This window comes from Amblyomma mixtum, chromosome 1 (assembly GCF_055824585.1).
Source record: "Amblyomma mixtum isolate Tamu chromosome 1, ASM5582458v1, whole genome shotgun sequence".
NCBI lineage: Eukaryota > Metazoa > Arthropoda > Arachnida > Ixodida > Ixodidae > Amblyomma > Amblyomma mixtum.
This window is the reverse complement of record NC_143012.1, coordinates 186,164,433-186,187,076: the sequence shown is the minus strand read 5'-3', so window position 1 is coordinate 186,187,076 and position 22,644 is coordinate 186,164,433. Positions and strand designations below refer to the sequence as shown.

General features: G+C 45.7%; 1 protein-coding gene and 1 long non-coding RNA gene across 2 annotated transcripts; both read right to left on the bottom strand.

Moving 5' to 3' along the window:
* Positions 1-3,499: 3,499 nt before the first annotated feature.
* LOC149370218 (uncharacterized) lies at positions 3,500-13,267 on the bottom strand. The gene is made up of 4 exons (XR_016285614.1): positions 13,008-13,267; positions 11,886-11,979; positions 11,267-11,342; positions 3,500-3,791 (listed from the first exon to the last, which is right to left on the bottom strand). It is a non-coding gene; the product is annotated as an uncharacterized LOC149370218 (long non-coding RNA).
* A 5,089-nt stretch (positions 13,268-18,356) lies between these two features.
* Positions 18,357-19,460, bottom strand: LOC149370217 (lewis-type alpha-(1,3)-fucosyltransferase-like). The gene has a single exon (XM_089577308.1). It carries the CDS (start codon positions 19,458-19,460, stop codon positions 18,357-18,359), a length of 1,104 nt encoding a protein of 367 aa, XP_089433434.1.
* Positions 19,461-22,644: the final 3,184 nt, after the last annotated feature.

The window sequence follows — 22,644 nt, the reverse complement described above, 5'->3', positions numbered from 1 at the left end:
GCGACCAGTTGTTCTTGGGTTCCACGTTGAAGAGCAGCTGGTAAGCCTTGGAAGGCAGCTTTGAAATCGGTGAAAATAGAGCACTGCTGAGGGCGCTGCTCACTGATGTGTTCAACGGCGACACGAAAAGCGGTGTGTTCTGCACTCGTCGAAGATGTCTGGTGAGCTATCTTAACTCTAATTTCGGTACTCCTTGCAGGGATGAGCACGGAGCCCGAAGAACTGTTATGGTTCATTGAGCTGTTGGTGTAGACGTGCACCTGGTTTGCATGGTGCTCATGGAAATATTCAAGAGTGACATGTTTTAGTTCTATCGGCGATAAATCAGTCTTATTCCTGATTTCAGGCGTTGAAACAAGTCCACAGGGATTGTGCAGGCTCTAAAGTGGCGAGGACGGTCCAGAGGCGGGTGTAAACTGGGATGGCAGAATGGCACGATGTGCACCAACGGTGTCTGTAAACGATTTGCGCGGCCTGCTAATAGGAAGACTGGCAAGGTGATGGAAGGGAACCCGGGATATGTGTCGGATATGTGTCATCAATGCGTCAACTGTTAGGTAGGTAGGGATTGGATGCCCCTGGGCGATGAGTACAGATGCGGCCGTAGAGGCACATTTCGGCAATTCTACGCAAGTCCGGAGAGCTTGAGCTTGGAGGCTTCGTATGTTTGTTTTTCGAATGTTTCCGAGTGCAGGGAGGCTGTAGCGAAGAAATCCCATGAACAAGGCGTTGTAGAGCTGCATCATCGACTGCACTGACACTCCCCACGACTTTCCCCCAAGAAACGCAAGGGCGTGAGAAATCGCTGTCTCTTTTTCATGCATAAAATATGGGGGGCCCCCTGATAGATTTCCGTCGATGATTACTCCCAGAAACCGATGGCTCTTTACGTAGGGTAATGCTGTGCCGTTTTTGCATACGGTATAATGTAAAGGCAACAAGCGAGCACTTTTCGGCTGAAATCTGTAATCCTTGTAGGTGAAGGTAGGCCGGAAGAATACGTGACGAGTTTTGAAGTCTCGCTCGAACTTGTGGGCGTGTAACTCCGGCTGCCCGGATACAGATGTGGTCCGCATAGATGGAGAGTTGCGCCGACTGTGGTAGTATATCACAGTCGGAAAGATCACAGCAAGATCACAGTGCCCTCTATTCGCGCTGTCATTGTTTAGCAAGATGTCGAAGCCTGATCAGGGGCCTCTTTTGAACAGCTTTTGAATGGATGCCGTTAGCTTTTTTTCACGGCCGAAGAATTCAGGAAAGGGGAGCTACGTATTAAAAAAACAATCAAGAGTTCGGGCAAACGTGACCAACTGAAAAGTTATCCGTACAAAGGGCGCCTTTTATTGCAAATACAATGCCACAGAGTGAGGAAAGTTTGAGTGGTAAAATAATAAATCACAATATCATTTGCGCGGACATATAATTCGGATTTATGCATGCCACTGACAAGCAGAATTCCACGCACACAGAGCAGCAATGAGCGAAAGACGCACGGGGTGTCTATTGTTCAAATGGCACAACTGAAAGAGATAAACGACGACATTTTTAGTAGGAACACTGGTTATGCCCTTTGCAAGTGAAGCAAACGAAACGTCATCCCGCCGCCGGCTTCGCACGAAGCACGGATGCCGGCTATAATGACTGCAGTTGTGCGAAAAATACACCCCGATGAGCGAGCTCCCACAGTCGTAATCGTAGTTTACGACTTGAAATAAAATATCACCGAAGCAAAAACTCCTGCAGTACGAAATTTATGGCACGCTCATGATTTGAATCTTGTAAGGGAGACCATCTGTCACTGTTTGCTTTCTAGCTGGCTTTCATTTCCACAGCTGCACTACTTGCTTATCGCTTCCAGGACCTGCTACCCTTCAGCTTCAGCTGTTTACCGGCACCAGCCATGAAAAACTGCCGTGTTCGCATTGGGCCAGCGCGAACTCCAGGCTACGTGCGTTAACCGCAGGTAGCAGATCGTTTTGACAAACCGTAGTCTTAAATACGTGCTCAAGGTACCATTTAGACACCTTATTCACAGGTTTAAAAGAAAATCCGCGGGTCACAAAAGCTGCCACATAGCAATACATTTAGTTGGACGAGTTGGCGACGATTTCTAATGGCACACAGTGCAGAGATTGAAGGAGCAGGAAAATCTGTTCACAGGACGGGCGCTGACTGCCAATAAGCACTTTGTTTTCAAAACCTTGTGTTTAAATTGGAAAGCAGAAAAGACACAAGGCATGGTAAGTTACCATACAGAACAACAACGAAAAGAGATAAAAATGCGTACGACGATGCAAAAGCGGCGAGGAAACCGAGTTCTTTATCTGAGAAGCCTATAGGGGCTTCACAAGTGCTATTTAGACGTTACTTTGCGATATGAACGCTGCAATCACTTCTTGAGGGGTCTCATCATAGTGGGTGGGTATAAAGCACCTGTGCGTGATGAACCGATGCGCAGCCCATTTTTTCGGATCTATGACAATCCTCTGCGCTGTTTGCGACTACGAAAATGTGCCACGTGACAGCTGCCGGCGCATATCTCTCGCTCAGTGCACACGCAAAGCACCGTTGGCAAAAGCGCTCTGAAAAAAAAAAAAAAAAGGATTTTGCTTTGTGAGATGCGTCGTGGGACGCCAAAGTAGCACTGCTGTCACATGGTAGCTTTTGTATTTTCCGGGCTTTCTTTAAGTTTGGTAACAAAGGCATGTAAATGGTACTGTCGCGAGTAAAAGAGATTAGCACTAGATTGGATTTGACTAGCTATCAGCGCTAGCGCTGCGGTTAGGAACATGCCGATAACAAAAGTGCCAGCTGTGTTCGCAAAGCATGGCGTCGTACCAGCCGCTGGATGCAATTTCGCCACTCTGACATCATTGCTCTCAATTAAGGCAAAATGCCTCAAAGCGCGCAAGACAACTGCACTCTTAGAACTAAAGGAGTGCAGAGGAGTGCCCAGAACACACTTTGAAGGAGTATTCGCTTGTCCCATATTCCACTCCTTTTTCCAGAATAAAATTACTCCCTCTGGACAAAGAGTGATCCAACACCTACTCAAGGAGTACTGTACTACTCCTGCAATAGAGTACAGGCACTCCTCCGAGGGAGTAAAGCTACCACATTGAAACAGCATCCTACTACTCTTTCAGGTAGAGTTCCAGGACTCCGTTTGTTAGAGTGACTATACTCCTTCAAGGAGTATCAGCCCAGATCTTATTTTACTCCTTTAAAAGGAGTTTCACGTGTTTTCAATGTATCGTACTAATTTTCTTATTTCATATATTCTTCAGAGCAAGTTGGTCATATGTTTTGCAGGATCCACCTGCGCTACATCTACAAAAGAGTAATGAGCAAAAGGGATTATAATCTTTGAGTAGAATAATTTTTGCTCATACAACTACTTTATGGCTACACTACAGTTTGCACATTAGTATGGTGCTCTGTCTGGGTTGGGAATAACAATGGTTCAAGAAATAATGACACAAATGTACAACACTGATAACTTTTATTTCTCAAGTCATTGCTGTGATTGCTGTGGCTGCCCAAAACATGCTCGGGAGGCGCTCGCTAGGATCAAGCCCCATTAGTGTCTCAAGCAGCAGACAAGCCCGCTTTGTTTTTGGGGTGTACTTGACATTAAATGCCAAGAACACTGCCAAAAGCAAAGTAAACCCATCTACCAAATCCACCGCAGTGAGCTGTAAGCGCTCAAAAGAAACTAAGATGCTGGATGATGCCGTAGCTTGCTCGGCTGAGTGAAGGAGCTTTGGCTATGAGTGCATTTCACCGGGTGCCTGCAAACATGAATGAAAATAATGCAAGTAAGAGTCAATTCCAATGCCCTTTTCATACTATCCTGCATATAACCCCATGAAAAAAAAAGAAAGAATACAACTAGAATGTACTGATCGTGTGTGTCATGTCGCCACTAGTGTGTACCTATATTGTGACCAAGTGCAGACACCTTTCATTGCAAACCTTCATTCAGAGCTACAATTTTATGAAGCCCAATACAATTATCACTATGCTAGTCCTTTCAAAAGCTGTGTGCATGTAAAACAAGCACATATTTACCAAATGAAAATTTTAACATGAGCAAGCTCTTCTGCAAGTATCATGATCAGCCTGACTACGCCCACTGCAAGGCAAAGGCCTCTCCCATGTTCTCCAATTAACCCTGTCCTTCGCCAGCTATGTCCACCGTGTTCCTGCAAACCTTCGCCCATGGAACATGTTGCTGCTTCCTGCTACGCCTGCCTTCTCTTGGAATCCACTCCGTTACCCTTAAGGACCAGCGATTATCTTGCCTTCGTCTTACATGCCCTGCCCAAGCACCCTTCTTTCTCCTGATTTCGACTAGGATGTCTCCAACCCGCGTTTGTTCCCTCACCCACTCCGCCCGCTTCCGATCTCTTAATGTTACGCCTATCATTTCTATTTCCATAGCTCGTTGCGTTGTCCTTAACTTAAGCTGAACCCTCTTCGTTAGCCTCCACGTTTCTGCCCCATAGGTGAATACCGGTAGGATACAGCTGTTGTATACTTTTCTCTTGAGGGGTATTGAAAAACTGCCATTCATGATCTGAGAGAACCTGCCATATGCACTCCACCCCATTCATATTCCTCTAGTTATTACTCTTCATGATCCGGATCAGCGGTCACTACCTGCTCTAAGTAAATGTATTCCCTTATCACTTCCAGTCATTTCTAAAACCACACCTATTGTGCTTGACGGTTCTTGTCACATAATACATTGTGCAGTTTAAAATATAGGGTAACCTTGAATCGGGAAAACACTTAAACCAATGACAGTTTTCTTGCTCAAGAGAAATGGCTGTTGCAATTCCTGTTTCTCAGATACCATTAACTGAATTTCATGCTCTAAAATAGTGAAGGAAAAATTCAAAATTTCTCATCTCAAAGAGGCAGACAACAAATTTCAGTTTGGTTTGGGTTGGTTTTATGGGGTTTAACGTCCCAAAGCGACCCAGGCTATGAGAGACGCCGTAGTGAAGGGCTCCGGAAATTTCGACCACCTGGGGTTCTTTAACGTGCACTGACATCGCACAGTACACGGGCCTCTAGAATTTCTCCTCCAAAGAAATTCCAGCCGCCGCGGCCAGGATCGAACCCGCGTCTTTTGGGTCAGCAGCCGAGCAAATTTCAGTTGCACATTTTTTTTTTGTTTTTAATAACCAGACAGTATTTGCCTATGACTGCTAAATAATTTGTAATTAAATATCTTCTCTCTCCTGCTTCACTTTTAAAAACTGAGCAATGGCAATGGCATCAAAGGTCAGTATAAGCCAGGGGAGGCATGAGGAAAACTGCAATATAATTGCGGCTTCGTCATTCATTGTGATTCCGACTCTTAAGGCAGGCTGGCTTTAGCATTGTAAGAGGATTCTGGTGTGGGCTAGTTGGTTCATGCTTAATAAACAGATTCACAACAGCGCTACGGCACAAGGACAGAAGAAACACGAAAAACACAGGACGGGCGCTGACTACCAACTCTTTATTGCGTGAAAAACCAGCACAGATTTATACTATTTCCTTGACCACGTGATGCACTGTCAGCCACGGGACACAGCGAAGGAACGCTTCACACGTTTGGGGAGTCATCACACAGCTCGACAGAACTCATAAAACGTGCATGCACTATCAAAAACTATAGCATTACCAAGCTAATGATAAAGGGACTAACAGATACAAAGATGTGCATGGACCAGCTACAGCCAATGACAACTGCAGCTCAGATAGGCAAGAAAATGAGTACTTCAAAGCTAAGCGGAATCTTTGGGCTACGTAAAAAACATTCAAGAGAGCGAGAAGGCGTAAAAGCATGAGAAAAGCATGAGCAAAATGGCGATGAAAAAAAGTAAAAGTTGCTAGGCAATAGGCACAGTCAGCAGGCTAAAAGCGAAAACAAGAAACCGACACCAACAAATAACACGGTAAAAGTAACAATCGTTAAAAAGGGAAACTAAAAGAAAGAACAAAAACATGAACCACCACCGGCCAAGCAATGAAGACGGTAAAACAACTAAAAGTCTTTAATAGACACAGGAGCAAAGTTCCGCATAAGGTCAACAAACAAAACAACGCAAAATAAAACACTATAAGGTGAGATGCAGGAAAAACCGTTTGTCAGGATGTCTAGCAGTTAAAACGCAAGAATCGCGTCCGTTCAAGAAAGGTCCTTTCTTTCTCCTGTAAACAGACAGATGAGCTGCTGATGCACTCGTCCCCAGCCTTTTCAATCAAAAAACCTTCAATAATCTCCCTTTCTATTCTACTCCTTGCGGTCGCCAGAAACTTGGTGTCTGAAAACATAGGTCGACAATCGTGACGGGGTTGGTTACAATGTAGTGCCATGTGGCTCCCAGACTTGTTTTTTACGTTCAGGAAGTGTTCGCTTGCTCTGTCATTGAAGCAGCGTCCGGTCTGGCCGATGTATACTTTTCCACAAGTGAGGGGAATCTGGTAGACAACTGCGGATCGACATTCGGTGTACTGACGGGAATGTTTTACTGAGCAGGTCGCCCGCTTCTTCCGGTTTACCATCGGACACACTCTTGCCAACTTACATGGGGCAGAAAACACAACGTTCACATCGTACCTGGCTGCAACCTTCTTAACATTGTGCGATAGCTTATGGATATAAGGAATTACGGCAACACGTTTCCTTTCCCTGGGCTCTCTCCTTCCCTCTCCTAGCTTCATTTTCTGTAGTAAGGCTTCGCACAGGCCTGCTATGAGGAAAGGTGAGTAGCCAGCTAAAAGAAGGCGTTCAACCTAGTTATCAAAGCTGTAATCAGCCATGTGCTCGCAACTTTTTGTTAGTGACGCATGAAGTGCGCTAGTTGCGACTGCCCGCTTGACAAGTTTGGAATGCGCACTGTCGAAGGGGAGTAAACCTTTCTTCGATCTAACGTTGTACGACCAACACACTCGCTTACCACTAAAAACCAGCAACAGATCTAAAAACTGGATCCTGTTCTCTTTTGGCATTTCCCACGTGAAGTTCATTCCACCAGAATAGTCCTTGAACACTCCGACGATGTCCCTGACGGCTTGTGGCATGTCAATAGCAGCAGCACAAGCCGTCAGGGACATCGTCGGAGTGTTCAAGGACTATTCTGGTGGAATGAACTTCACGTGGGAAATGCCAAAAGAGAACAGGATCCAGTTTTTAGATCTGTTGCTGGTTTTTAGTGGTAAGCGAGTGTGTTGGTCGTACAACGTTAGATCGAAGAAAGGTTTACTCCCCTTCGACAGTGCGCATTCCAAACTTGTCAAGCGGGCAGTCGCAACTAGCGCACTTCATGCGTCACTAACAAAAAGTTGCGAGCACATGGCTGATTACAGCTTTGATAACCAGGTTGAACGCCTTCTTTTAGCTGGCTACTCACCTTTCCTCATAGCAGGCCTGTGCGAAGCCTTACTACAGAAAATGAAGCTAGGAGAGGGAAGGAGAGAGCCCAGGGAAAGGAAACGTGTTGCCGTAATTCCTTATATCCATTAGCTATCGCACAATGTTAAGAAGGTTGCAGCCAGGTACGATGTGAACGTTGTGTTTTCTGCCCCATGTAAGTTGGCAAGAGTGTGTCCGATGGTAAACCGGAAGAAGCGGGCGACCTGCTCAGTAAAACATTCCCGTCAGTACACCGAATGTCGATCCGCAGTTGTCTACCAGATTCCCCTCACTTGTGGAAAAGTATACGTCGGCCAGACCGGACGCTGCTTCAATGACAGAGCAAGCGAACACTTCCTGAACGTAAAAAACAAGTCTGGGAGCCACATGGCACTACATTGTAACCAACCCCGTCACGATTGTCGACCTATGTTTTCAGACACCAAGTTTCTGGCGACCGCAAGGAGTAGAATAGAAAGGGAGATTATTGAAGGTTTTTTGATTGAAAAGGCTGGGGACGAGTGCATCAGCAGCTCATCTGTCTGTTTACAGGAGAAAGAAAGGACCTTTCTTGAACGGACGCGATTCTTGCGTTTTAACTGCTAGACATCCTGACAAACGGTTTTTCCTGCATCTCACCTTATAGTGTTTTATTTTGCGTTGTTTTGTTTGTTGACCTTATGCGGAACTTTGCTCCTCTGTCTTTTAAAGACTTTTAGTTGTTTTACCGTCTTCATTGTTTGGCCGGTGGTGGTTCATGTTTTTGTTCTTTCTTTTAGTTTCCCTTTTTAACGATTGTTACTTTTACCGTGTTATTTGTTGGTGTCGGTTTCTTGTTTTCGCTTTTAGCCTGCTGACTGTGCCTATTGCCTAGCAACTTTTACTTTTTTTCATCGCCATTTTGCTCATGCTTTTCTCATGCTTTTACGCCTTCTCGCTCTCTTGAATGTTTTTTACGTAGCCCAAAGATTCCGCTTAGCTTTGAAGTACTCATTTTCTTGCCTATCTGAGCTGCAGTTGTCATTGGCTGTAGCTGGTCCATGCACATCTTTGTATCTGTTAGTCCCTTTATCATTAGCTTGGTAATGCTATAGTTTTTGATAGTGCATGCACGTTTTATGAGTTCTGTCGAGCTGTGTGATGACTCCCCAAACGTGTGAAGCGTTCCTTCGCTGTGTCCCGTGGCTGACAGTGCATCACGTGGTCAAGGAAATAGTATAAATCTGTGCTGGTTTTTCACGCAATAAAGAGTTGGTAGTCAGCGCCCGTCCTGTGTTTTTCGTGTTTCTTCTGTCCTTGTGCCGTAGCGCTGTTGTGAATCTGTTTATTTAGCATTGTAACTAATTAAAACGATGAAGTAGCGATATCGTAGCTTTTTTGTGCCTTCCATAACCTATACTGAACATTGATGTCATAGCAATTGCTATGCTATTGAAACAGGGAAGAAAAGAAATCTGGTTGTAATTATTTAGCGATTGGAGACGAATACTATGCAACAATTCTATGTATACGAATGCCCAGCACGTCACTACAAAGAACACACATAACCAAAAATTTGGTGTTTATACTCTTTAAGGTAATACTACTTCCCACGCAAGAACACGACAGCCATGTGTAAACTTTTTGCTTTCATAGTAATAAAATCTATCCAACGACAAGTTAGGCGCAGCATGCCTGCTCTTTATAAATATGCAATACTGACAATGTTTGACACTAGCATTTGGCATGAACGAGATAACTGTGATTACTTCGCACATTACGTGCCAGTCCATACTATTATGCACAATTTAGATTTGCAAATGTAATGTGTAATTCTCTATGACTGCCACGTTAGTGCACTGCAAACCAATGAAGTTGTCTAGCATTTGCAATGTTCTCACTACTTTTATGCAACACTGATCACTTCAGTATATCTGCATCGTTCTGTTAGACGGCCACGGGATAGCTAGAATTAAGGCTATTTTATGTGATGGAAACCATTGACTAGACAACAAAGAAAAGCCTCAACTACTGTCCTGGTGCTGGGACGTCTAATAAGAGCTCAGAAAGACTCGGTTTCAATACGCCAAACCCTCCGCATAACATTACCCTGTGCGAAAATACCCCACCCCACCCTAGCTTAATTTCTGTCCACATGCACCAAGGCTCACTGCACCTGTTATAAATATTGCCCTAAATATTGCAATCAAGCTGCCCGTGTATGCATAGGCTATCTGTGCATCGAGAAAGAAAGAAGTTAGGAATGTTTCACACCAAAAACAGAAAAAAAGGCAGCCTGTTTCTCAGAAACAGCTAAGAGCATGAAATGGTGTGTCCAAAAAGATTAGGCTGCTTTGTACTTATTTATGACAACGAGAACTGTCAGAGCTGCGCTTTCAAAAACTCAGGAGCTTTGTGCACAAACATAGCTTCCGTATGCACGTCTTGCAGCACCAACGCTTCCGAATTGAAACGACCGATGAATATGCACAGGAAAAAGCAAATAGAGAGCGCTTGAATTTAAAAGAAAAGCTACCTTGCACAATCAGAAATTTCACGACAGAACCTTCCAAACAGTGACGTGTACTGGTTGCGGTATACCGAATATATACCTAGCAAATAAGTGTGCGCTTTGTTAACGAGCGGGATTCTGTGGCGGCAATGCTACAGCTCCAATTCCGAAAACCTGATGCTGCAAAAATTGAGTTTTCAAAATACGTGCGAATGCACAATACACTTTTGCACGCATTTAGAACTTTCAGTTGTGAAACACAGACAACGAATCATGTGTATGCGTCTTCCTTGGCTGGTAAAAAAATTCTATAAGTCTCCAGTTTGCCTGTGTACTCCACAATTCTAGGATCCCTGTCCGCTACATGTCAAATTTCACTGAAGCGAAAGTAATACAACCGACAGCTGATGATCTGCTAGGGCAACAGGATTTCAAAAGTTTGAGAAGGGCAGTGGGAGTCCAATCCAGGTGGAGTAGTGAAATTTGACTAGTAACAGACAGGGATCCTCCAATCTGTGGAGGACACAGCATACATTTTATAACATGCTTAACGAATTTTTGGGAGCAGCATGCTTTTACCCTTCTACTATTTGTTGCTACTGAATCAGTTTGGCGTTGACAAAAGATCTGTAATAAGGAGTAATTACTCATTGACATCCACTCGAGCACAGCCAAATGGCTACAGAGGAAAGCTATACAGCTTTCACAGAAACTTCGTAGTTAAAGAAAGATTCGTCCTGGTCCGGTGTTCGAACTCAGAACCACCACTTCACTGGAGCAGTCGCTCTATCAATTTGTCCAACCTGGACGGCAAGCTTATGGTAGGGCGAGAGCGAAGTGATCAATAACTCGAGTGGGAACTGTGCTGGTCCAATGTTTTAGGACCCCTAAAACATTGGACAAACTCAGTTCCCGCTTCATGTTACCTCTAAAACATTGGACAAACTGAGTTCCCGCTTCATGTTACAATACTGAGTGACATTTTGGTCTATACACCAGAAATACCGGTAAAGCATCATGATAGAACACAATATTTTTTAAAGGGATAAAGGAATATGTTCGCCCTTTCAGAGGGCACATATGTGAAGAGGCAACATGTGTGAAATAGTCTCTGCACCTGAAGCAGTGTAAATTCCATTATGTTAACAGCAGCAGTCAAAAGCTTCATGAGCGACTATTTCATACAGATCATGTAATTACATTCATGTAATTCAGGATCAGATTCATGTGATTATACAGGGAGGTACTGCTGCTAAGTGCACGTAGAGCTCTGCATGCATTTCTAAACCCGGCTGTGAGCCTATGTCTACGAAATTTTTCTAAATAGGCAGGTAAGGTATGCATCACTGGAAAACAATACCTACCACAAACAGCTGAGGAGAGATAGCACAGCCAAAAGCTGGAAGCACGAATGGCCCAGTAGATACTGGCAGCTGGCAACTGCAAATAAATATGTCAGAGCAACTGTTGTCAGTGGCCGTAACAATGTCATGAATGACAAGAGAAGAAATTGTCTACTGCTTCATAAATTAGAATAAGGTAGTAACATAGGAACACAAAAAGCAATGAGAGGGCCCATGACAAAAGAAATGAACAGATTGTATGTGATGCACCGATATACATTTTTTCAGTAGATTTACATGACTGTCACACCCGCATAGAAAGATGAGCAGGCTGGAATACCACTATTTTTATGCATGATGAAAAGAGCGTAACTATTCGAATATAGCATGCACAGGATTTTATTACTACTAGGGTGCTTTGCAGCAGCACCGAAGGTATTTTTAAATTGAACGTAGCGACCAGTAGACCCGTCTGCTTTGCACAAATGATGAGAGGATGGAAAAGGCATGCATTCATTAGCAAGAAGCACGATATCTCACATCACAGCATGAAACGAAAATTGGTATTGCATTTAACAAACCTGCACAGAAATAAAAACTGCCTAGTGGCAATGCAAGTAAGAGCAAGGGAAAAAAATACCGAAGAAAACTGGTGAGTGTGGTGCAGGGAGGTCTGTGGGTAGGGTCTCGTGCCTGGGAATAGTTCCGAGCGCGGAGAATCGCCGGCAGCACAGCTGGTGGCAGTCAACCAAGAATAAATAAGAGAAAGTGAAAATCAATAACAAACCATCACCGATATAGCGAACGACTTGAAAGCGGGCCGCACAAACGAGGGATATAGCAAAAAGCTTGAAATCCTAAATAAGTGCGCAGTTGCATCCCAAACAGTTCTCAAAATCTGAAGGCGAGGAAGCATCGACACCTACACCTCAGGGCAGACGCAAGAACGATCTAACTCTGACATAATACTGTGTCAAATTCTGTTCCATGGGGAAGCACAGATAAAAATTTACAAATGACTAGGCAAGGGATATGCCCCAGCCTTTTACACGCGATCATTGTCCCCGAAAAAATTGTACGACAAATATTAAGGCGTAAGCACTAATCCCACGAGTACACACACTGAGCACTGTCTGTTGGCAGCTGGCCTAGCGCGAGTGCTCTGTCGCGCGGCACTGCCGCTCATCGTCATCTTCTAAGTAGCACAAATCAATCCGACGGGCACCAGCCGCGAGGCAACTCGACCGTTGTCAGTTCTCTTGTCTGTCCGCAGCTGGCCTAGCAAGAGCGCTCTCTAACGTGGCACTGCACGCTCATCATCCTCTCCTATGTAGCACAAATCTATGCTATTGGAATGTAATTGTCTGTTGTTTTTCGCAGCGCTAGCAAGCGACCGCATAACTCTGTTATGATAACTGGTGGCATTTTTATTTACCGCGGCACCCGAGTACTAAACGCAGATAGAGACTATGGAGCAACAGTTGCCATGCGGCCTATACGCCCGTTCTTTTCTGGTAAAGGCCGATTCACACGATTTTCCGTTCGCCCGCTGCCGCGGCCGACAGCGCGCCTCTCAATGTGGTGACGCATGAATACGTGGTGCGCGGGCCGCGGGCGAACGGACCGTCGTGTGAATCGGCGTTAACGCATTATAGCTGAGGCAACCGCACGCAGACTGCCTGCACTCCCATCCCTATATAGGCGCACACTAATAACGCGTGCGAATAGAGATCAGAAGTAAAGAAACGTACACGGGACTCACCGTTCAGACGGCTCATCAAGGCTTAGCAAAACCGCACATTCTTCTTCGTTGCCTCTCCAGATGACAAGAAGTCGTAGCGCTACCTTTCTTCAGGGCTTTACCCGTTGAAAATCACCAGTGTTGACAGGGCGTAATTCTCGTCGTTGGTTTCCAAAACACACTTGTGTTCTTCATACACGTCCACCGCACGAGCACTCAAACAATGCTACGAAAACCCAAATAACACAAAACGTGACGACGGCTGCAGTTTTGCTTCGTTGAAAAAACCTACAAATGCGCTTTTTTTATTACTAATATTTGAATTGTGTTCGCAACAAAAACAAATTATATTTTTTCATTTTATTTCTTTATTAAATGCGAATACCAAAGCGCTTTTAGATACTTTTGCTGACATGTCGTTTGTAGAAGCTGCGATCCTGTGATCCCATCCCCGGGTGTCCTAGCAGACGACGGCGCAGACGACGCTGTTGACGGAATGCAATTTCGATTGACGGCAGCGAAAATCCCTTAAATGCGACAAAAAAGGCAAAGAAACGCACCGTATCGCAAACTCGTACATATCAAGGATATGTTCGACGCGAGCGGTAGGACAAAGAGCAGCTGCGATGCATTACTCTACGCGACACTGGCATGGTCGACGGAGATCTACATGAAACAGAGCTTAAATGTGACCCGTACAAGCGGATTACTGTGATATCAACTGCGTTACGGAACTACGACGATACTTGCTTCACACTTTAGTTTATATGCAACAGCGGCCCGCACTCGCCGCATCCTGTTCGAGTGTACTTTCACTATAGCAAGAGCCCACATGCATGGAAGCCGACAGAAGCAACTGTCTTTTCGAGTTCAGATTGTTCCGAGAAATACGAGCAGCTTACTTTAGCACGTACTCGAATTCAAGTTCTCAGCCTGTGTGTCACGTACGGTGACGATGGCGTCGAGGACGAGCTTAAGAATCGCCTTAACGTGGCCGCAACGCAGCCGGTATCCCAAGCATTCGTGCGCTAATTGTTGTTCACCTGTACTGCGAACGTGCGCTCAGTCGCAGGCCAGCCGCTAGCTGCTCGATTTGCCAGCCTTGCGAGTACAATTCGCAAGTTTCTGAGCCAATCTTTGAGCGAGCCGAGCTTTCAGCTATGACGCTGCTCGCGAGCGCGCCGCGCGACGAGCTTCGGCCTGCTCCCTGGCTGCCGTATTCGTAGCTAAGCCTAGGAGGTTTCACTTCGATGCCAGAGCTGAGAGCGCTTTGAAACTGGCTAGCGCTGAGGTGCTACTCTTTGCATTGTAAGTACGTTTTATTGTGAACTATGTCTCGTAGTGAAATAAAGATATGTTCGGGTCCACCCGAACGGTGATGATGGCGTCGAGGACGATCTTAAGAATCGCCGCAACGCCGCCGATATTCCATGCATGCATGTGTGCTAAATTTGTTCACCTGTGCTGCAAACGTGGGCATAAAGGCTCGCTCAATCGCAGGCCAGTCGCTGCTCGATTTTCCAGCCTTGCGTGCGCGATTCGCAAGCTACGGAGCGAATCATTGAGCGAGCCGAGCTTTCGGCAACGACGGCGCCCGCGATCGCGCCGGGCGACGAACTGTGCGCTGCTCGCTGGCTGCCCTTGTCGTCGCTAAACCTAGCCGATTTCACATAGATGCTGTAGCTGAATGCACTTCGAAACTGGCCAGCACTTAGGTGCTACCCTCGGCACCGTTTTACTCTGAACCCCGCGTCATAGGGAAATAAATATATGCTCGGTTTCCGCGACCCCTTCAGGAGCGGAGCTATAGCAGAGGCCAGGCGAACTCCAGAGCAGCAGCAAAGCGGCTATGGGAGGAAATTTGTATGGCTGTTATCGCTTCTACCAACAACTCGACATTGGCTAATGATACTCTATCCCAGAGCTTTGGTCGTGAACAAACAATACCAGTGCATTTTTCTGACGCCGCCATCCAGGCTGGCAGGCCGGCCCCGAGAAGCTAGCGCGCCCTTACGATTGTATGGCCGTAAGGGCGGAGGAGTAAAACAAGCACTGAACTCCCTTGGGGTATGCAGGAGTGGAAATGCCATTTTACTCTTTTGTCAAGAGGAGTGAACAGGACCTTTCACTCTTTCTCGTTTGTAGAGAGAGTAGATTGAGACCTGCAGGAGTAGCGAGGCTCTTTTACTCTTAATGCAGGAGTAGCAGTTCTTAGAGTGTGAAGGTACATGGAGTCAAAAATCAAGCCTTGAGTCAACATAAAGCAAGGTCTTGTACATGGACAACACGAGCTCTAAGGCTGGCAAGAGATATGTAAGCAAAATATAACTTTGTGGCGTTTTCTAGTCAGAAACAAAGTGGAAGTTTTCTTAATATGATTAATCCAGCACTATTTCTTGATGTTATCAATGTCAGCTTGCAAGCGGCGGCGGTCTTCTAAGTTCTCAATCTTGCGGAATAATTTAAGACATCAGCAAAGAGAAAAACCCTATAGTTCATGACGTATAACGGCAAATCATTAACAGGCATTAAAACGACAGCGGCCCTAACTTGGAGCCTTGGGGCGCTGGCGATGATGTAAAAAACCCGTCGGACACGCAGCCGAAAAATCTGACCATATTACAGCGGCTGCCAAGGTAGCTTTTGAACCATTTATTTATTTATTCAAATACCCTAAAGGCCCTCTGCAAGAGGGTGTTACATAGGGGGGCACACGAAACACACTAATATGAATATACGAGAAACAAAATAGTAAGAATAAACAATTTCAGCAAACATAGCAAGAAAACCACAAAATACGCAAACACCAATATTAGAAGTGGATTAAAGTTCGAAAAAAGATAAGATAAAAGTGTGAAAATTGAAACACCGGGGGTTCAAGGATAACACAAAAAGAAAAAACTACAATACGATATCGAGCAAGATGCACAGGTATTAAATTAGTCCTGAAAAAAAAAGAAAAAAAAAGACAGCTAACCACAAAAACGCACAGAGACGTCAAATTCTGATATGAGTCCACAGCATTTGATGAAAATGATCGGTGTTTGAAGTTCCTCGGCAGCAAAGTCAAGGAAAGAACGCGTCAAGCAACTTTTGAATTGTCACAATACAGAGGACACATTCCGTTTGGAGGCCATCAAAAACCGTCCAGTGGAGCGAACTGCGCGTTGGGGAAGAATTTTGTAGTTTACCTGGCTGAGCTTGCGGAGCAACTCGTATGGGTCAAAGTATCGGCGAAGAAACTTTTCAGAGCGTCCTGGCATGCGGACTGGGCTCCCCAACTAGATTTGTTGGGTGGGCTGATAACACCGCATCACTCTGGCTGAGGTTATAGCAGCGTCAGTTCCTTGCTGGTGCCGAATTCACTACGGAGTGAGTTTGCGGACGGCCTCAGCGTGGCTAATGAATTGGTCAGAACCCGCAACAAAAGAATTACCACCATCTGGAAGGAGCATTGCGTCCAGCGTGGTTGTGTCGGCGCGACCATGCAACAGATTCTATGGCTAATAAACTCTACAACAGTGCACAACTTCATCACTCGTTGAAAAGTGTTAGCACGCAATCGCTAATGATGTGGCGGTGTTCACTGGTTGGACTTGTCTGAGTATTGCGCCTGATACGTTTGCAGACACACACCTACACTAAAACAATAACTAAAAAGTAGCTGTTTAGTTCAAGTCGAAATATGCAAACAAGTCTTTGCTGCTTAACTTTTTATTGCGGAAGCAACACTATGCGAGTCGCCGAGCCATTTCGTGGAGCTGACGAAAGGCCGTACTGCGCATGCACGAGGAGCAGTGAAACCTCAATGACACAAACACGCAATGGTAAAAGTCATGTTTGTGGCTACAAGTTGTAAGAAATTCTTCTCTCCCCTCAGAGGAGTGAGTGAAGACGCACATGGCCTCAAGGAACAAAGATTTTCTCCACAAGTGAGCGACCGCATGGCTTGAGTGCTTCGTGCGATTTTCCTCTCCGCCGTCCAATATATCTAGTTGGAGTCGTTTTTTATCTCATTATCTTCCTTCTCCCACTTCTTCTTGCTCTGAGCTGTAACCACCGATTGAGAACTCCTCCCGAATGTTTGCTGCCTGATAAATATTTAGTCGCGAAATTTGTACATAACAAGAAGCAAATGTAAGCACATGTAATATGTTCTATTTCATAGAACTTGTCAATAAATAAAGTCATACGCTGCCCATAAAGGCCTAACACAGGCAGATACGCGATGTTAATGCCTTCTTGCGCCTGCAATCAGCGATCGAATGATAAAGCTGTAAGTAACCGCATTTCCTCTTGAAGAAAACGGCACTCCCAAATTAGCGCGCGTTGATGAGAGAATATTGAAAACGCGAAAACAGTCGGCCTCGAGTAAGAAACTTTAAAAATATCCTGACTCGTCCCGGAAGTGAACACTGCTCATCAGGCGAAAAATCGGACAAAACAACAACACTGCTAGGTAAATCGGTTGTAGTGTATTATACTATTTGTGTTCTGAAATACCGCAGCAAGAGAAATAAGTCTTGCACTCCTCAGCATGTTTCCGTAGAAGTGTTTCGCTGCATTCCCAAGCAAACCTGTATCACTATTTTGCATAAACATTCATATTATCCACAACTATCACACAGGTACAGCAAGGAAGAGAGCTAAAGTTCTCTCTGCTTCGAATAAGTGGTAACCAAATAGGAGGCAAGAGTTCAGCGCCTGTACTGGTGCTTTTGCGGAAAATATGTGTACAAATGACAGGCTTTACGGTATACATAGTGACAACAATGAAAAGTTCCGCTATATAAAGAGGCAGAGTAAAATTTATCTGAGGGAGTAAAAATCCGGAAACATTGCCACCGATATCTTAAACTGAGCTGCACCTTATTCCGTTTGGAACCACACACCCTGAAAATGTAGTCATATCCGTACAACACTATGTGTGCACATGTTTATTCACTGTTCACACCAGGTTACAAAAATAATATCTTGAAAGATTCATTACGCAAACGTTGCTTTTGATTCTGGCTCCGTTGTTCCTGAAGAAAATTTGTAAGTTCTTCTTTGCTGCTTTAAACAAAGCGCTCTCTGAAATAAACAATGCCACTCTCAAGTTGACGAAAATAATTTACTGCAAACCCTAAGCATTTATATACGTGACCTGCCCCTCCGTAGAAATTTCATTCGGAACATATCGGGCCCAGCGTCATCTAAAGAGTAGCAATAGATGTTTCCTCTGGTTACCGGGCATACTCGTTTCGTATCCTGTGAAACACGGATTCCTGTATCGTAGCAAAATTGATGTTGTTTGCGTAATATGAAGCGCCTAGGATCAGTGCCACCAATTTAATTCACATCGGCACTCTTGCCCTTCGAGAACGGCTCTTAGAGACCCCACTTTCGGCAACGGCCTCCGTTTAGCCACCAAGCTCCTATGTCGCCGTATGACGAACTACGCTCCATTAAGGTGGCATTGTGCAACTTTTTACAAAGCTCACACATGCCACCGTCCCACAATTCCACATCCTTAACATCTTTCCATTTGAAATAGGAACTGTAACGAGTATAGTCCTTTGACAAAGCTATCAGGTAGTCGGCAAGCGCCTTAGGTGACTGGAATGCGAGCGCATCGATGTATGAGTTGGGGGGCGCGATTGCAGTGTAATTTGCACCACCAAACACAACCGGTACAATGTAATATTTTAGTACAGTAAAAAATTTTTCTGTCACGTATTCAGCGCAAATAGAATTTTCAAAGGAAAGCATGTAAAAGTAAGCACGCTCGAATTCCTCGTAACATTCACGACCACGCGATCTGGAGCAGTCGTAACGGCCGCAGCGGCCGTACACATCAACCTGTATGTGGCGGCTCAATTCCCTGACGAATGCTTCCCGTCTGCCATCAGTCCAGCAGTTACTTACCATCCAAACAGCGATTTTTTGTTTGGATTTCCAGATGGTGCTCACGTTTTTCTTCGAGGTTACAGGGGAACTCCGTGTAATCACCCTCCCATAGGGGTTGTACACATCGGAGTCTGACCTGTAGGTCATGGTCCAGTTGAATAGGTTCTTCGTGGCACTGAAGTAGTGAAACCAGGTGTGTGGTGGGGACTCCATCATGTAGAAGACCCACTTTTGGGAGTTAAAACGCGTCACAGGCAAATTCCTAATGTCCATGTCCCGTAAATGGAATACGACGGCGTCGCTAGAGGCCAGCAGACTCAGGTCGTTGGTGACGACGCACGCAGCTCTGCAGGTTTCCATCTTCTCTTCACCAACTCTTGAATTATTTAGCCTTCCATACCAAGAGCCAAAGAACTTTGTCCACACCATTATTCGCGGCAGATGGTGCGTAGCAGTGATGTTTGTCAGTAAACTGACATTCGTGAAGCCATAAGCGGAAACCTCAATGTCCTGAAGCTTTTCGCTTGGCGGCCGTCTGTGTGGCGTTAGAGTGTAGAAGCATATATAAATTGCTGTCATTGCCATCACTAGGAGCGCCCACTTGAGTGGTAATCTGATGGGTGAGTTGAATTTGGTAGTGGCAGAAGAGCAGGTGGATGCTGCAACGAGAAGCAAGAGAAACAAATTTGTTACGGAATGTTGGTGTCTTTGATTGGAAGAACGCTTTAATTCCGCAGTTAACGCAATGAACAACAAACATCACTCTCACGAGTGCGATAGCTCCTCAAAAAAACTTTGAGCCCGGAAAGATTAGCTGCTCTATACCGTTCAATTGCATGCACAATATCTCACTAAGCAAGACTACTTGTTCCGCGGCGCCGATCGGAATGCACCATAAGAAAGACCTCGGCTAGACCTCGCTTTCATCGGTGTGACGTCATTGCGGCGAGATTAACGAGAGATCAAGCCACGCGCCGTGGTGCAATCGAAACCCAAGGAACGCCATAGCAGGTTATGTTCAGTGCTCGACGTACGCTCTCTACTTCTAGGTTTCTTTGCCGTCAAACTTCCGCCGCCGACAGTGTCATTGCCGCGATCGACGAATGAGTTTGCCATGGATCTTTGGCTATTATGAAGTTTCTTTTTGGGCTAAAGATACCTCAGAGTAAGTGACCGAATCGAATTGCCTTTAGCCCTATTTCCTCGTCAAAGACTGCAAAACTGGTTTTGCGTGCACGAGTCCTGGTTAGTGCCCCGCCGCGGTGGCTCAGTGGTTACGGCGCTCGGCTGCTGGCCCGAAAGACGCGGGTTCGATCCCGGCCGCGGCGGCTGAATTTCGATGGAGGCGGAATTATTTAGGCCCGCGTACTGTTCGATGTCAGTGCACGTTAAAGCACCCCAGGTGGTCGAAATTTCCGAAGCCCTTCACTACGGCGTCTCTCATAGCCTCAGTTGCTTTGGGACGTTCAACCCCAATAACCCGAACCGAAACGGAGTCCTGGTTACTGAATGTAACCAAGAGCGGAGATTGTTTCTACTGTGCTAACTTGAATGGTAAGTAAATAGTATAGTGAATGCTGAGTGAATAATAAGTGAACGCTAAGTGAATAGTATATTTTGTTTAAAAAGCGAAAAGGTATAAAAAAGAGCTTTGCCGTGCACGTCGGCGTCCTACCTCTTGGCAGGCATGTTTATTCGCGTACCTCTTCTAAAATATCCTTTCAAAGAAATGCCGAAAAAGCCCCTTTACGAATAAATAATAACAAACAAAATGCAGCACATTGTGGTTTTTGTTCATCTGTAGCTCTAAGCAATCGTTCGGGAGTAGTGAAACCTACTTTCAAGTCAATATCACAAGGCTGACATTCCGCAGTTATACACAGGCCTTCATGTCCAGTGGGTATGGGCCGCGTGCACTTGGAACATCGCGAAGTGCGCCACATGGTCTTCCCACTAGACGCTGTTCTGCTTCTTCTCATTCCCTGTCCCCTCCCCTGCCCCTTGACGCTTCCCCTCCCCCGCTAACCTTCGCATTGCTTCTACTCGCCCCCCCCCCCTCCCCCCTCGTCCACTGTGCCGAGAGTCCTTCCTGCGCACAGGATGTGTGCGTACTTGGACAAGAACGGAGCCTTCGGGGCACTTTGTATGGAGAGCTACGCCTTTAATAAACAGCTTATGCGGAATTCACACCATTATAACACTTCGGGCCCCGTTGCTTGAAAGACTGTACTTCGGCTCCTAAGGACGCTTCGTGACACCGCGCATTTTAGTCTTCAGAATTGCAACCTTAGTTCAACTTCTCTCCAGGCTTCTATAATGCAACAAAAATTCTTTCCCAACCACATGATCGAATACACACTGAAGTATAATTCCATGCAGCGTGCGCTCTATGGCCATCGGAAACTACTTCGCCCATGGCAGTTAGCGATATCATCTGGCTGTTTAGTTAAGAGCGAAATATTAAGCTCACCGAAATCTGAAGGCCTCTTCGGGTTTGCACGGTGGCTTTCAGACGCGATGACATTCTGCCCTCCGGGAGTCGGAAGAGTCCGTTGAGCCGGACGAACGCTTCCTTTGGGAGTCCTGAGATAACATGAACACGTGGTGCTTGTGCTTCAAGCATTCTTTGAAGTTGAAGTTTTTGTTGCGAACAGGTCATACACTTCTATACAAACACGAAGAGTTCGTGATGCGTAGCTTTGATGCGCTTGGTGGCTTTCATTGAGTGCAATAGCCGCTCCGTTCTTCGTTTAGCATGTCTCAACACCAAGGTAAGACACAGCGCTTTATTAAAATTATAGTCGTATAAAAGCAAACACGCGAGTACAAATAGCGATGGCAGAGTGAAGGTATAAAGCAGGCGTTCATTCGTAGACTCAGCGTCATTATCTTCGCCAGTGAGTTTATGGTTACAAGTACGAGAAACGACTCTTCCATTGATCCCTCTTTAACTACGTCTATCAAAAGCCAGTGAAAACAAAAACGCAGGACAAGATGAAGGCACACACACACTGCCTTGCAGTGTGCAGGTTTTGCCTTGTAGGTTTTCGCAGGATTTTGTATGGTTTATGGGGTGTTTAACGTCCCAAAGCGACTCAGACTATGGGGACGCCGTAGTGAAGGGCTCCGGATATTTGGTCCAACTGGGGATCTTAAACGTGCACTGACATCGCACTGTACGCGGCCCTGTATAATTTAACCTCCATCGATATTTAACCGCCCCGGCCGGCATCGAACCCGCATCTTTTCGGCAAGCAGCCGAGCTCCTTAACCACTGAGCCACCATAGCAGGGCTTTCTATGAAATCCACGTCATTCTAGCGAGGTTCATGAAGTTAGCGTCTCGACGTCTCGACGTGAGCGTAGACCAGAGTGAAAATTGGCGCGCAGCTGGATGTTAGTGATATCGTCGGGGCACTTGTACTCAAGCCGGCGGCGTGCGAAGAAGGCTTCGTTTTAAAGTGAGCGCATCTTTTCTCTGCTGTTCATGATCCTGGCTTGTAGAAGAAGGTGTTCGGCTTTCGAAACTACGTGAAATCCAAGCCGGTATGCTTCGGGCCTGTTCAGGCGTAAGGAACGAGGAATCACATCCCGTGCCTTGAAGGTTGGGCTGAAGATAACCCACTGGTTCTTAGTGAAATGAAGCGGCGAATCTCGGTGATAACACGTTGGCCATACGCCTCACGAAATGCCACGAAATGCAGGGTTTGAGGGAAACCCGTCTGGTCGGTTATGTTCATGGCAGACATTCTTCGAGCACCATCATTCAT

What these genes read in the sequence shown, in the direction of transcription:
- LOC149370217 (XM_089577308.1), bottom strand. Translation starts at nt 19,460, where the DNA reads ATGGCAATGACAGCAATTTATATATGCTTCTACACTCTAACGCCACAC.